This window comes from Dreissena polymorpha, chromosome 7 (genome assembly GCF_020536995.1).
Source record: "Dreissena polymorpha isolate Duluth1 chromosome 7, UMN_Dpol_1.0, whole genome shotgun sequence".
Lineage (NCBI taxonomy): Eukaryota > Metazoa > Mollusca > Bivalvia > Myida > Dreissenidae > Dreissena > Dreissena polymorpha.
The window spans coordinates 65,258,630-65,274,557 of record NC_068361.1 but is presented as its reverse complement, the minus strand read 5'-3'; the positions used below and the strand labels follow the sequence as shown (position 1 = coordinate 65,274,557).

At 35.8% G+C, this 15,928-nt stretch overlaps 1 protein-coding gene across 12 annotated transcripts in view; it reads right to left on the bottom strand.

Annotated features, from left to right (window-relative positions):
• The window catches only part of LOC127837992 (zinc finger protein 729-like), a 462,677-nt gene that overhangs the window by 172,220 nt on the left and 274,529 nt on the right, over positions 1–15,928 (bottom strand). For 4 of the 12 annotated variants that reach the window (XM_052365455.1, XM_052365465.1, XM_052365464.1 and 1 more), the window contains one exon: positions 10,892–11,563. In XM_052365455.1, coding sequence (XP_052221415.1) covers positions 10,892–11,563 — 672 coding nt within the window. Of the gene's footprint in view, positions 1–7,676; positions 10,641–10,723; positions 11,564–15,928 lie in introns of those variants that run through there. The other 8 variants (XM_052365458.1, XM_052365462.1, XM_052365461.1 and 5 more) reach the window with 7 other exon arrangements.

Here is a 15,928-nt window from a genome sequence, read left to right as displayed (position 1 = left end):
TGATTTTAATTAATTGGTAAAATGCTTAAAAACCTGTCTTCATGGCGTTGCCTCGTTTCTGGTTCTGTTATAATATTGCTAACATTAGTTTGCATCTTATTAATATTACGTTATTTGCCATTAAAAGTTTTGCTTAGTTTTATATTGACTTTGTTAAACCCTTGAATGTCTTGTATTTTTGCTTGTAAGAAAAGCATCATATGTTTTGAATTGTTAAGAGAGTAAATTATACATTGAACTCTGATAATCAGTATTTTTGTATTTACTGTACTGTTTTAATAGTGTGTAAGCAAAGATGAAGCCTTATTTAAGAATGAAATGGCAGACCATCACTCGGCTGTGTAATTGAGAAAATGTGAGGGTTTTAATTGTCCCCTTCCAGTTTCACCGGAGGGGTCTTATGGTTTGCTCTATGTGTGTCTGTCCGTGAGTCTGTGAGTCTGTGACACTTTTCTGGATCCTGCGATAACTTTTAAAGTTCTTAATATTTTTTCACGAAACTTGAAACACGATTAGATGGCAATGTGGACATTATGCACATCATTTTATTGTGTTCCTACATCAAAAATTCTGGTTGCTATGGCAACAAAAAAATAATTCTGACAATGGTGGAGCCGGTAGGGGACATATATTGCTTGGCAATAGTCTTGTTTATACTATATTGTACCAATATATGTGCCTTGTATATGCCTTGTTATAATGTTTCAACTTTTAACATTTCCATTAAATAACCAGATATGTGAAATGACAAATTGAAAGTTTGATTGTTTTGATAAGGTTTCTTTATGTTCATATTGTTTAAGCTTGAAACAATAAGTCAAAGAACAAGGTCTCTGTTTGTTCATGTTCTTTCATAAGTTAGGTTAATTTGACTTTAAACTAGTTCAGTTGTGTATGTTTAAATATTGCTGCTGTTAATTTATTTTTATCTTGAAGATTATTTCATTTTTAAATGTGTGTATTGATACATAATTGTTTATGAATGTAAATGGATAAAACACTTGTTTCCTGATTATTGTGTGGTTATAACAATCAAAAATTAACCACATATATGTTTGGTTTAACAATATTCTTTACAATTGATAAAAAAAATGTGTGAAACATGTACATACACTCTAATAATTTATATGTGTGCTGACATTGAAAAAATGATATAACAGTTATGGTTAATAGTGTCTGATTTTGCACTGAATTTCTGGTGCCAGTAATGCAGTTTAGTTTAATGCGTTCTGAGTTTTTTGTTTAAATTCATCTTCTCAGAAGTAAAAAAAAAACTACCTGTACTGTGTAATCCTTGAACTGTGTTTACTTTAAAACTCCGTCCAACTATTTATTTTATTGCATATTTATTTATGTATTTAAAACCCATACCTTATCCACGTTTAATAAAGTTCATATGCTATTTTTTACTGCTGTTAAATGGATTTATTTACTGATCCAGTGAACATAGACTTGCTCCCAAATGAGATTTAGGGTTACGGTTTTCAAAACCCTATTAATTTCCATGTACAAGCAAAGCTGAAAATAGTTTAAATTGCATACCGTATCTACTCTTATTATCTAATCAAAATTACCATTAGTCCATAAAATGGATCAACGTTGTACCTAATAATGAGAATGGTTTTTCAAAAGAAGTGTAGACCGGATTTCAACTTTTTTATGCATGATGTAAGCCCCAAATGTATTGAACATTTTTTGTATTTCAAAATCTACAGTGGTATGTAAATTGATTGTTTCTAAATTTTATTGTAATATTTTGCCATGTTATATGTTGGCTTTCATATTGCTGTGTACTCTACCTGATCTGTTGTATCTGTTAACAGCTTGTTTACTGTTCATTGCACTGTCCACTTGTTTTGTGATAATTGATCTTGCATTCCGAGTTTTACTTTAAGAAATAAAAGTTTATGAATGACTGATGTTTTCTGTTGAATCGCAATGTTTTATTGCAAATGTTTTGGCTTTACTTATAAGTGTGTCTCTTTATACAATGTGCATAGAACGGATATATACTCCAGGTAAAGGACGTTGCCAATACCCTTCCCAAAATAAAATACGCTTTTTACCAAAATACGCTTAAAAAAGTGTATTTTTTCTGCGCTTTTTACTAAAAGTGTATTAAAAGTGTATTAATTCTGCACCTTTTTCATTAGTAAGTGCACTAAAGTGCATTTTTTCTGTATCTTCATTTTCTTCAAGCGTATGTTTCTGTACTTTTTTATCTAAGAAGTGTATCTTTTTCAAAACAAGTGTATCTTTTGTAGACAAAGCGTATCTTTTTATGCAAGAAGTGCATTTTTGTGCATTTAAGTGTATCTTCTTATTTGTCAAAAATACGCTTTCTGTACAAGTGTATCTTCTTAAAAATAAGTATAACTCTAATATTCTGTGTATTTTTAATCATTTGACTTAATCAGAACACTATAGGAAATAACTGAAGTTAAAGGACAGCAATGTCTTTAATAGCAGGCTTGTACTGAATTATTTCTTATCTTCACATTATATTAATGGTCTTATTGTTGAAATTTGTCTGCTCATAAAATTAAACAACCCACATAAGTTAAAATGATTATTTAACCTTTGTAAAAATGCCTGATTGTATGCTGTGATTTCGTTGAATGTAGATATGTTATTTAATGTTAATAAATATGTTTATTTACAAAGTTTATTTGCTGTACTTGTTTCAGTTCATATTTAAACTGGTCACTTTTCATATCCAAATGAATGTATTTTTAAAATACTCAATTTTCAAAGATACACTTAAGTGTATCTTTATCTGTCTTAAAAATACTCGTTTTAAAAAGATACACTTGAGTGAATTTTAAGTGCACTAATACGCTTAAAAATACACTTGAGCGTATTTTTTATAAAATACACTTGAGTGTATTTTAAGTGCACTAATACGCTTAAAAATACACTTGAGCGTGTTTTTTATATAAAATACACTTGAGTGTATTTTAAGTGCATTAATACGCTTAAAAATACACTTGAGCGTATTTTTTATAAAATACAGTTGAGTGTATTTTAAGTGCACTAATACGCTTAAAAATACGCTTGAGCGTATTTTTTTATAAAATACACTTGAGTGTATTTTAAGTGCACTAATACACTCAAAAATACGCTTGAGCGTATTTTTTAGTATAAAAAAATACACATGAGTGTATTAATGCACTTAATTAACGCAGTTAAAATGCACTTAAATACACTTGAAGTGCAGTTTCTGGGGAACAAATAAAACTGAAGCATATTAGAGCACTTTAGTACACTTAAATACACTTAAAAATACACTTAAGCGCATTAATACACTTGAAAAGTGTATTTTTTGAGTGAAAAATGCAGAAAAAACACACTTTTTTGCACAGAAAAATGCACTTGGTAAAGTGAATAATACGGTGCCAATACCGCTGCGTTTTATGCGCATTAAATGCGCATTAAATGCGCATTTTACACACTTTTTCGGGAAGGGTAATTCTTCACGAGGTTCTTCGGTCTCAAGGCATCGATGGTTTGTATACAGTACAGCCAAAGCGGAACAAACGTATTTCGCGATCCGCGGCGGCAAGGCGAAACGAGTCGATGCCGCGTCAGTCGTTGAAGCCGCGTCAGTATGCGGCGGCAAGTCGCATTTCGCCGCGAAACTTCGCATCTGTCCGCCGAGGCATTCCGCGATCCGCGACATGATGCCGAGTCGATGCGCATCATGAAATAAAAAATCTTTTTAAAAATATTAGTTACATGTAGTTAACAAATTTTGAAAGAACAATTATAATAATAATTAAAATCATAATATATTTATTGTACGCGGATTGTATTAGCATATACATGTAAGCATGGTTAATGTGTCTGGCCAATTAAGTTTGTTTCCCGCCCGTAGTGTATGTATTTCACACATAAACAAGGTCACGTAATTATGTTTTCGCACATACATGTGGTCAAAGCTCCAGCATATGGTGGATTTATAAATTAATTGCATGTTGATTCTGCTATTATATTTTAGCTGAGAAAATTAGCAGTTTGAAGCCACATCAATAATCAAGACGGTGACGACGTATTTGTTGTTTTGTTAATTATCAGCTTATTATAACTATTGTTTGAATATGCGTATATAAATACGTTTTATTTTGCTCATATTATACAGTTAATATCGCTACTAATTACCCGATAATCCCGTATATTCCAGTTTTAAAGCAAATGCTAGTAAATATTTACGATACACAAACATTCTCGATATTTCCTTAAGTATCAAATACATTTTGGCATTTGCTACTATTTATAGAGATGATGAAATAACGTCTAATCGGGGCGGTTTTTTTCCACTGAACACGCGATTTACGCCTGACGTGATGTTCATGTATTTATACAACACAAAATACACCCAAACTTTCCAAACGACGTTCTACATGTCTGCATAATTTTCGCGCGCATTTTATGAAACAAAGGATATTTTAGCAGTGTTTATTTGACGCTAGAATTCGCCAAAGGACGCGTTAGCATTAAAATTCGGAAGTGTGTTTCGGATTACAAATTTAATTATAATAAGCGAACGAAATATAAACAGCTGCGCGTAATTAAATCTACGCTACACATACATGTATGTACATGTAGGTGGATATCTTTTCACTCGATCCGCCGCGTACGTATGCGGCGGATTTACTCCGCGAAAGTACGCGAGGTTAATACAGACTCGGCGTCGTTGCGCGGATCGATGCCGAGTGCCACGGCGATACGACGCGTGAACACACGATTCGGCCGCCGCGGACTAATAATCTGGCCGTGGCGTAGCCGCGGATTATGTTTGTGCCGCTTTGGCTGTTCTATGGTTATTGATCTATTGTATAAACCATTTAAACACTTGTATGAGATTGAAATACAGTTCAACTTTTCCCGTATTCAATAACCGTGAAAGCAGTAATCCGCCGATTTCCGACATGTATGTTGGTTTCTTGTTCAAGGCCGCTTCCCCATTCCACTTTCTGCCGCGGCTCAATGTCTATTGAAGCCGCTTTTAATATCTTATTGAGCTCGCGATGGGAAATATAATTGCAACCACAGACCAATGTCTATTGCAGCTGTGGTTTCAATATAATTGCAATCGCAGACGCATGTCTATTTTAGCCATGGTCCCAATATAAGTGCAGTTGCGGACCCATGTCTATTGTAGCCGAGGCCCCAATACATGTATAAGGAAAAATGCCTCGCCCTGGCGGTCATGTTTTTTAACCAACCGGCATCATTTTCGAACTAGTCCAATAATCTCAAAGATGAGACAATAAATGTGGCCTCTAGTGTGTTAACAAGATTTCACTATAGCCGTATTTAGCCTTATAAGAAAAAATGCCCCGCCCCTTGGCAGCCATGTTTTTCAAGCAAACCTAACCATTTTCGAACTCATCCAAGATATTTCATGAATATTTGACAATAAGTGTGGCCTCTGGAGAGTTAACAAGGCAAATGTTGACGCTGCACAACGGACAAAAGGCGATCACAAAAGCTCATCATGAGCACGTTGTGCTCAGGTGAGCTAACAAGTAAAAACGATAGAATTAAAAAATGTGCCTGCCCTTAAGCTAGAACCTGGGACCACTAAAATGAATAGATAACGTGCTTCCATTACAAAACGCAGGTTTTGATATTGAATGGTTGTTTGTCCATTATAAATGCAAATGTAAAGAATAACGCATAACACATGCTTTTTTAACGATATTTCCGATTTTGATTTATGACTTATCAATAAAAGAACAAATATTCTTAACATATGTTTCAGACAGGAGTGTTATTTTGCTTGTTTGAATATAATGCATGTAGTTGTTTTTGAATCCAGGACGTATCTTTTAAAATTGTCTTTTAGCCATGTTAAAAAGTCTCTTTAAATATATATGACAGCATGCATGCAATTAAAGGTAAAATAATAAGTACACATATAAACAGTATGCAAGTGTGATTCACCGAAAATGAGTTGAAAGTGTGTAAATCAAGTTTATGAGGTTCTTCCGCGCATAAGGCTGCATTATGTAAGACCCTGAGTGTGTGCCAGAACTCCTACCTTATTTATTTAGGAAACTCACATAAGTTGGGAAAAAAATGTTAAATAACACTAGCTGTCATGGCCCCTGAAAACTTCTGGGTCAGTTTGTACTATAATTTGCCTGGCCTGTTAAATTGCGTGGAATAGATTGGTAGCTGTAGCATGCATATTTGGCATATGGACACTTTTGGTAACTTTTTGCAAACTAGTATGCCAAGGTGATCATAATGATTTGAATGAGGAGTAGCAGATCACAAGAGGTCCTCAAACAGTGTTGTTTTCTTGAGTTGTTTTATGAGGAGTAGCAGATCACAAGAGGTCCTCAAACAGTGTTTGTTGTTTTGTTGAGTTGTTTTATGAGGAGTAGCAGATCACAAGAGGTCCTCAAACAGTGTTTGTTGCATTGTTTAGTTGTTTTATGAGGAGTAGCAGATCACAAGAGGTCCCCAAACAGTGTTTGTTGCATTGTTTAGTTGTTTTTTGAGGAGTAGCAGATCACAAGAGGTCCTCAAACAGTGTTTGTTGCTTTGTTTAGTTGTTTTGTGAGGAGTAGCAGATCACAAGAGGTCCTCAAACAGTGTTTGTTGCTTTGTTTAGTTGTTTTATGAGGAGTAGCAGATCACAAGAGGTCCTCAAACAGTGTTTGTTGCTTTGTTTAGTTGTTTTATGAGGAGTAGCAGATCACAAGAGGTCCTCAAACAGTGTTTGTTGCTTTGTTTAGTTGTTTTATGAGGAGTAGCAGATCACACGAGGTCCTCAAACAGTGTTTGTTGCTGTGTTTAGTTGTTTTATGAGGAGTAGCAGATCACATGAGGTCCTCAAACAGTGTTTGTTGTTTTGTTTAGTTGTTTTATGAGAAGTAGCAGATCACATGAGGTCCTCAAACAGTGTTTGTTGTTTTGTTTAGTTGTTTTATGGCCGTTTTCAAAAAGTATTTCATTAATATCATGGTTTGTTAACCCTTTGCATGCTGGGAAATATGTCGTCTGCTAAAATGTCGTCTGCTAAATTTCTAAAATTAGCATTTTCTTCGATTTTTTTTTCAAAAGAAAACTATCAGAATAGCGAACAGTTTGGATCCTGATGAGATGCCACGTTCTGTGGCGTCTCATCTGGATCCAAACTGTTTGCAAAGGCCTTCAAAATCTGGTTTCAGCGTTCAAAGGGTTAACAAACTCAACACTTTTTTTCCTGGGCTAGCTGGTTTACCAGTACTACGGAACATAAGTATTTATATATGTGCATTGTATTATATGCACACCAGGGCTTATCATTTACCTAAAAACCAACTTGCCCTGCCGGGCAAGTACATGTACTTAGTAAATCTACTTACCCTGAACGTAAAGCCATTTGCCCAAACATGAAATATCACATTAACTGTTAACCTCATATTTTTTAATAAAAATCAAAATGATACACCACAAAACCTTTTTTATTTTTGCACATTTAACAAAATGATTACAGCAATTAAAGTCTAATTAAAGTTTAAATTAAACGCTTTGGTCTTTTTTGCACTTGCCCAGGCGGACAACTAGATTATAAAGTAACTTGCCTGGACCCAACATTTCATTGCCAGGGGCAATAGGACAACCGTTAATGTTGAGCCCTGCACACTATCGAGCTCAAATAAAACACGAGACAAAACGCACGGTTGCAAACCAAAGTACTTTATTGGAGATTTTAAAAGGTAACTTACACAATATTACATAAACAAGAATAAACGCCTCATTTAAATTTATACGTAAAAAAAACATGCAAAAGAAGAAAAACACTATATGATCTTGACACATTTGACAGACAATTACATAACACAAATACCATTGGCAAAACCATTATGAAAAGTGAAATCATTCAAAGCAAGTGTAAAAAGACATTATCCATAAACATCTTGATGGAATAATCCTAAGAGCGTGAGTATAACACGTAGAACACAATGAAAAAAAACTTGAACAAATATTTAGCAAACCTCGAAAAAGGTAAGAATGAACAAGGCAATTATCTACATGTCATAAATGACATTCAAGTATTCAACAAAACACCTATTACTGAAAGGCAATGCTAATGCTATGCAAACCCCTATAAACGGAAGCGAGTTTAAACTAACCCAAATTTAAGTACTCCGCCATCTGCTCTCAATGATAATAAAAGCTCTTTATCTAAATAAGATAAACAAGAGATGTGTTCGTCAGAAACACAATGCCTCCTATTGCGCCACTTTGAAATTTTTTTATTTTTTTTTTGACCTTTGACCTTGAAGGATGACCTTGACCTTGAATTCCCCACCACTCAAAATGTGCAGCTTCATGAGAATGCTGCTTTGAATATTTTTTTTGACCTTTGACCTTGAAGGATGACCTTCACCTTTCCCCACTCGAAATGTTCAGCTCCATGAGATACACATGCATGCCAATTATCAAGTTGCTATCTTCAATAGTGAAAAAGTTATGGCCAATGTTAAAGTTTTTGGACGGACAGACAGACGCCATATATTAGACATTTGACCTTGAAGGATGACCTTCACCTTCACCTTTCACCACTCAAAATGTGCAGCTCCATGAGATGCACATGCATGCCAAATATCAAGTTGCTATCTTCAATATTGAAAAAGTTATGGCCAAGGTAAAAGTTTTCGGATTGACAGACGCCATATATTTGACATTTGACCTTGAAGGATGTCCTTGACCTTCACCTTTCACCACTCAAAATGCTCAGCTCCATGAGATACACATGCATGCCAAATATCAAGTTGCTATCTTCAATAGTGAAAAAGTTATGGCCAATGTTAAAGTTTTTTCGGACGGACGGACAGACTGACATACTGACTGACATACTGACTGACGGACAGTTCAACTGCTATGTGCCACCCTACCGGGGGCATAAAAAGTATCTCTTTAAATGCAAATTACATTGTATGAATAGTGTTTTATCCAGGCCGTTTTAGCGTGGCGCGGCGCCACGCCGCTTTTTTGAAGCGCCTCGCTGCCCCTTTCAAAGCAAATCAGCGCCACACTGCCCTTTTCAAAGGCCGCCGCCCTGTTTTCCACCGTGCGCGACCTTATTGATAACATCTTAATTGCCTTCATAATGAAACTCATGTGATATATGAACAACAGTACGCCATTTGTCCAAAGTGAAGTGTATAGTGAATTATGCGACGGAGATTTTAAAATTGAAGATGGGCAAAGCAGGTAAGGAGATGTGTGCGCATCAGTCACTGTTCATATTAAATTGTAAAAACCAATGGACAAGTAAATACAAATTTAAATTGAATGCAGCTCTAACAAAGCAATGATTTATTGTGTCATAAAGTCATGTAAAATAACGTACGTCACTTGGTCTCTACTGGTTTCAGAGATTTTGTTATATGTTAATGATTAAGCTCTTGCTTCTCTTATATTCTTGTTTATCCTCGTGTGCTCTTCAAGTTTTCAAGGAACATGGATAACCACACACCTAACAACCTTTAGAGTCTTAATTCCATGGATAACCACACAACTAACACTTTTGTAAGTCTTCCTCCCATGGATACATGGATAACCACACACCTAACACAATTTAAAGTCTTCCTCCCTAAGATACATGGATAACCACACGCATAAAACTTTTAAACATCTTCCTCCCAAAGATACATGGATAGCCACACACCTCCTGTATGTATCCTCATGCGTTTCTTCAAATTATCACTATGGTCACTATGGTACAACCAAATATGTTTCTTTGTGTGTTTCTTCATGCAATCACTCTGGATACATGCATAACCACACACCTAACACTTGTACGGTCTCTCGCCTGTATGTATCATCATGTGTGTCTTCAATGACCTACTTTGTTGACACACAAAATCACACACCCCACACTTGTATGGTCTCTCTAATGTATGTATCCTCATCATGTGTGTCTTCAAATTACCACTTTGCTTACATGCATAATCACACTCCTCACACTTGTACGGTCTCTCGCCTGTATGTATCCTCATGTGTGTCTTCAATGACCTACTTTGTTGACACGCAAAATCACACACCCCACACTTGTATGGTCTCTCTAATGTATGTATCCTCATCATGTGTATCTTCAAATTACCACTTTGTTTACATGCATAATCACACTCCTCACACTTGTACGGTCTCTCGCCTGTATGTATCATCATGTGTGTCTTCAATGACCTACTTTGTTGACACGCAAAATTACACACCCCACACTTGTACGGTCTCTCGCCTGTATGTATCATCATGTGTGTCTTCAATGACCTACTTTGTTGACACGCAAAATCACACACCCCACACTTGTATGGTCTCTCTAATGTATGTATCCTCATCATGTGTATCTTCAAAACACCACTTTCTTTACAAGCATAATCACACTCCTCACACTTGTACGGTCTTTCTCCTGTATGTATCATCATGTGTCTCTTCAAATCACCACTTTGTTTACACGCAAAATCACACACCTCACACTTGTACGGTCTTTTTCCTGTATGTATCCTCATGTGTTTCTTCAAGTTACCACTATTGTGACATGCATAATCACACTCCTCACACTTGTACGGTCTTTCTTCTGTATGTATCCTCATGTGTCTCTTCAAATCACCACTTTGTTTACACGCAAAATCACACACCTCACACTTGTACGGTTTTTCTCCTGTATGTATCATCATGTGTGTCTTCAAATCACCACTTTGTTACACGCAAAATCACACACCTCACACTTGTACGGTCTTTCTCCTGTATGTATCCTCATGTGTTTCTTCAAGTTACCACTATTGTGACATGCATAATCACACTCCTCACACTTGTACGGTCTTTCTCCTGTATGTATCATCATGTGTCTCTTCAAATGATCACTTTGTTTACACGCAAAATCACACACCCCACACTTGTACGGTCTCTCTAATGTATGTATCCTCATGTGTCTCTTCAAATGACCACTTTGTTTACACGCAAAATCACACACCTCACACTTGTACGGTCTTTCTCCTGTATGTATCCACATGTGTGTCTTCAAGTTACCACTATCGTTACACGCAAAATCACACTCCTCACACTTGTACGGTCTTACTCCTGTATGTATCCTCATGTGTTTCTTCAAGTTACCACTATCGTTACATGCATAATCACACTCCTTACACTTGTACGGTCTTTCTTCTGTATGTATCCTCATGTGTCTCTTCAAATCACCACTTTGTTTACATGCAAAATCACACACCTCACACTTGTACGGTCTCTCTAATGTATGTATCCTCATGTGTATCTTCAAATGACCACTTTGTTTACACGCAAAATCACACACCTCACACTTGTACGGTTTTTCTCCTGTATGTATCCTCATGTGTGTCTTCAAGTTACCACTATCGTTACACGCAAAATCACACTCCTCACACTTGTACGGTCTTACTCCTGTATGTATCCTCATGTGTTTCTTTAAGTTACCACTATCGTTACATGCATAATCACACTCCTCACACTTGTACGGTCTTTCTTCTGTATGTATCCTCATGTGTCTCTTCAAATCACCACTTTGTTTACACGCAAAATCACACTCCTCACACTTGTACGGTTTTTCTCCTGTATGTATCATCATGTGTGTCTTCAAGGTATCACTCTGGTGACAAGCATACTCACACACCTCACACTTGAACGGTCTCTCTCCTGTATGTATCATCATGTGTGTCTTCAATGAAATACTCTCTTTACATGCATAATCACACATCTTACACGTGTAGGGTCTTTCTCCTGTATGTATCCTCATGTGTATCTTCAAATGACCACTTTGTTTACACGCAAAATCACACTCCTCACACTTGTACGGTCTTTCTCCTGTATGTATCCTCATGTGTCTCTTCAAATGACCACTTTGTTTACACGCAAAATCACACTCCTCACAATAATAACTGCATATGTTTCTGTCTCTGATGAGGCCAAGTTTTCTGGCGAATTCATCTCCGTACCAGACCAATAGTTCCTCTCCTGTAGCAACAGAAATATGAACAAGTTTTTTTTTTAATGTCATAGAAACAATCAATACCTTAACTAGACATTGTCACAAATGTGAATTATACCACACATTTCTTTCTGGAAACGAACATGTGCTTTAATTTATTACATTAAACTATTAGTAATTGAAGAACAGGTTTTAAGTCAAGCATTTTTTTATAGTTATTTATGTTTTATTGCTATTTGTATTTTTTTTATGTTTTTAAATGGAATGGTAGCCTAGAAGGCAAGGTGTAAAACAAACAATTGAGCCTCAATCTGTAAAAAAGGTGTAATGCATGTGCGTAAAGTGATGTACCAGATTAGCCTGTGCAGTTGCACAGGCTTATCAGGGACGACACTTTCCGCCTAAACTGGATTTTTGCTAACAGCATACTACTTTTAAATGAAAAATATCTTAAAGCGGAAAATGTCGTCTGGGACGACACTTTACACACATGCATTAAACCCCCGTTTTCACAGAGCACAGCCCAATTATTTGTGTATTTGTTCACAAATTAAATAGCCTCATATCCAACAAGACATAGTCAAAAGCATTGTTGTGTATGTGAGCACGTTTTTTTTCTGGCCAGACATTTTTTGTTACATCTCTTTGTTTCCAACTTTTGTTGAAAAATAAACATGCATTGATTTGATAAATTTCTACAGCAATTCAAAGCTCACATCAATTACTTACAGTTTTAGAAGAGAGAAGAAAACATTTGAAGAAGTTTTGAAAAATATGTGATTTTATATCCACATAAACTAGCGATGTAACACTGGAAGGCACACTGAAAACAGGGATGTTTTCAAAAGAATTTACATTTTCTACTTTCAATACTTTTTTTGATGCAAACCTTCTTTTGTTGTCATAAAAACCTAGACAACAAATATTTATTATCTTACAAATTAGGGCATGTAATATTCTTTGTTAGCCAAACACATTTTGTTAAACATAGCTCATAATAGGAAATATATTTTAACATTCAAAACTTATACGCGATGGAACCAAAAGTGTGAAGGACAGAAAAAACGTGCTCATATCTTGACGTTTAAAAGGTCTGAGGCTGCTGTATGCAAGGTCCTGGAGTGAATCTCAGACAAATTTCAGACTTGAGAAGTTTGATTACAGCTCCAATGTTCCAACTATTTATCTAATACCCAAAGTATTTAATATTGGTGATGCCCTTGAGCTGTGGGGAAACTCAAGAGAACCCGGAGAAAACCACACCTTTCCTGTATGGGAACATGCAAGCAAACTCATATTCGCTGGTTCAGGGAATTGAACCCGTATTGCCAAGGTGAGACTGCTCTAATCAGACAAAACTTCATTGAATATCACATATCTTTAGTCATACTTCATGCCTGTATACCTGGTGAAAATGGCCTTCAATGTGCAGTAACTAGTATGCCTCCTTTGTACTGAAACGCCACAAGGTTCTGATCTGCCTCTGTCATTGCACAGTTCACGTATCTCATCCAGTTAGAGGGTGGCCTTGTTCTGGGCATCCACAAAATGGCTTGGTTTGCCTTCCTTTAAGGTCTGAATTGCATAGAATCTTACCATCAAAAACAACAACTAAACAAGATGGATACACAAGAAAACATGATACCTTATACACCAAGTTTTTAAGAGCAAATTCCATTTTTAGACTAGAATGCCAAACATGCAATTCTAAACTTAATAGTGGCAGTTATCATACACTATTTTCATCAGCACAAACAGACTTAGTAATTTGTTCTTCATTTTTAAGTTTCTTTCATGTAAAATAGTATAGTAATTCACATCCTTGAATTGCACACTAATTTTAAACAAGCAAATTCGTTGAATTGATATCCCCCGCCAATATGCTTCTTGATACAAAAGTTGTTATATTTGACACTGCTAAAAAGCATTTTTTTAAGATACAAAGGGCCCTAACTCTGTTATTAAAAAATGGTGTACAATGCCATTTGGCATGCATCATCCTCTTATCCATATATATACTCATACCAAGTTTTAATGAAATCCGCCAAAGCACTTCCAAGATATGGCTCTGGACACAAAAGTGCCGGACGGACGGAGGGGAAAGTCGGACAGACAGACGGACGGACAACGCCAAAACAATATCCCTAAGCCTATAGGGGGGGGGGGATTATAATGAATGAATCAATTTCACAAGATGTGTAAAATCTATTCATGCCAGCATGATTATATAGAACACAAAATAGTTAAATCAACTTGAAATGCGTCACAGATATTAATGGCAAAACAACATGTTTGGACACGGACAAATCAATATTATTTCTACAACAGACAAATAGAAAATATGCCATAATTGAGCCAAAACTGTTGCAGTTGAAATTACTCTCTTAACAATAATCTACACACTAAGGACAATCAGCTCTCAAAGTCTGAGCAAAATCTGCCAAGCACTACGAGGCATTGAAGACTTAAGTTTGGAACTATATATTCTACAGTGGTAAACCAGACAAAGGGCCCTAACTCTGCCAAAACATTGTCACAGAAAAAGTATATCTCATGACAATTATCTCCAGAAAATAAAGATACCTCAACTGTGAAAACTTGAACTAGATCAACCCAGCAATTAAAGATGTGTAAAACAGACAAATGCCATAATTCTGCCAAAACTCGCTGCAGCCAAAGTTCATTTCGTTGCAATCATCTATGCATTTAGGTCATTCATCTTTGAAAGTTTGAGGAAGATTCACCAAATAGTTACAGAGAAGACACATGTGTAAGGACTTATAAAACAGACAAAGGGCCTTAATCCTGTCCATACTCCTGTTAGTCCCCATACCTTTTTTCAGTATCATCTACAAGTGTCATTAAACAATTTGCACGAGATCCGCCCATTAGTTAAAAGTTGAAATTACAAGCTTCCTGGTGAACAGACATGCTGAGGGACAGACTGACAAGTACCATGTTAATGCCTCCCACAATGTGGTGGCATAATACACAAAAATCCCCTTTATAGACTGCTAGATAGCTAATGAATTTGTTGAAAATGCAGCTCTTTATTGTCAAGACTTTTAGACTTAATGAAATAACCCCTGCATTTCAAGCTAAAAAAGGTATCTATGCATCAAGCTAAGCATAACCTCTCCTTTACCTGCCAGGAATATCCTGACTTCTGGTTGTCAGCAACGATATCGCCCCCATACGGTCCAAACATGACCCTGGATTCCAGTCCCTCCTGGAAAATACTCCAAGACCAGCTCCGCTATTTGGACGTTTTGATTTCAAGGCAATCTGGCACCGTATGGTCAGCTTTAAGTGGGTCACCTTCTGGCACCTGCAGTTAATATAAGGTATATGAGAATGTACTGGAAAAACATTTTTGTATTAGAATATTAAAGGGACAGTCAACCATGAATGACGAAAAAAAAAAAAAAAAAGTTCTAAATACTATTTTTTTTACAATTATTAGTTTATATTGATTAAAATATCATGACTGGTATATTACATAACTTGAAAAAAGTTATATTTTCAGTTCATTTGGTAATAAAATTTCGTGATGTGAAATAGAAAGTACCTCGAGAAATAGGTGACATAGCAATATACACACTATAAATAACGCAAGTAGATTGATATTTTTATTTTATAAATATAAACAAATCACTTTGCATGCACGACTTGCATTCCTGGGTTTACCACGTGACAATGATGATTAATCTACTGGCATTACTTATAGTATAAATGTAGTTTACCTCGTACCTGTACCCAGTAAAATTTATTGCCGAATATACTGTTATATGAAAACTAAACAACTTTTTTCAATAATGTATTATACCAGATATGATATTTTAAGCCCTTTAAGGGCATATTTAAGGCATATCTTAAATATATTGACATACATTAAAACAATGAAAGTTCTTAAAATCATAACCAGCAATACAAATCTCAAATAACAGTCTCATAAGCCTAAACTAA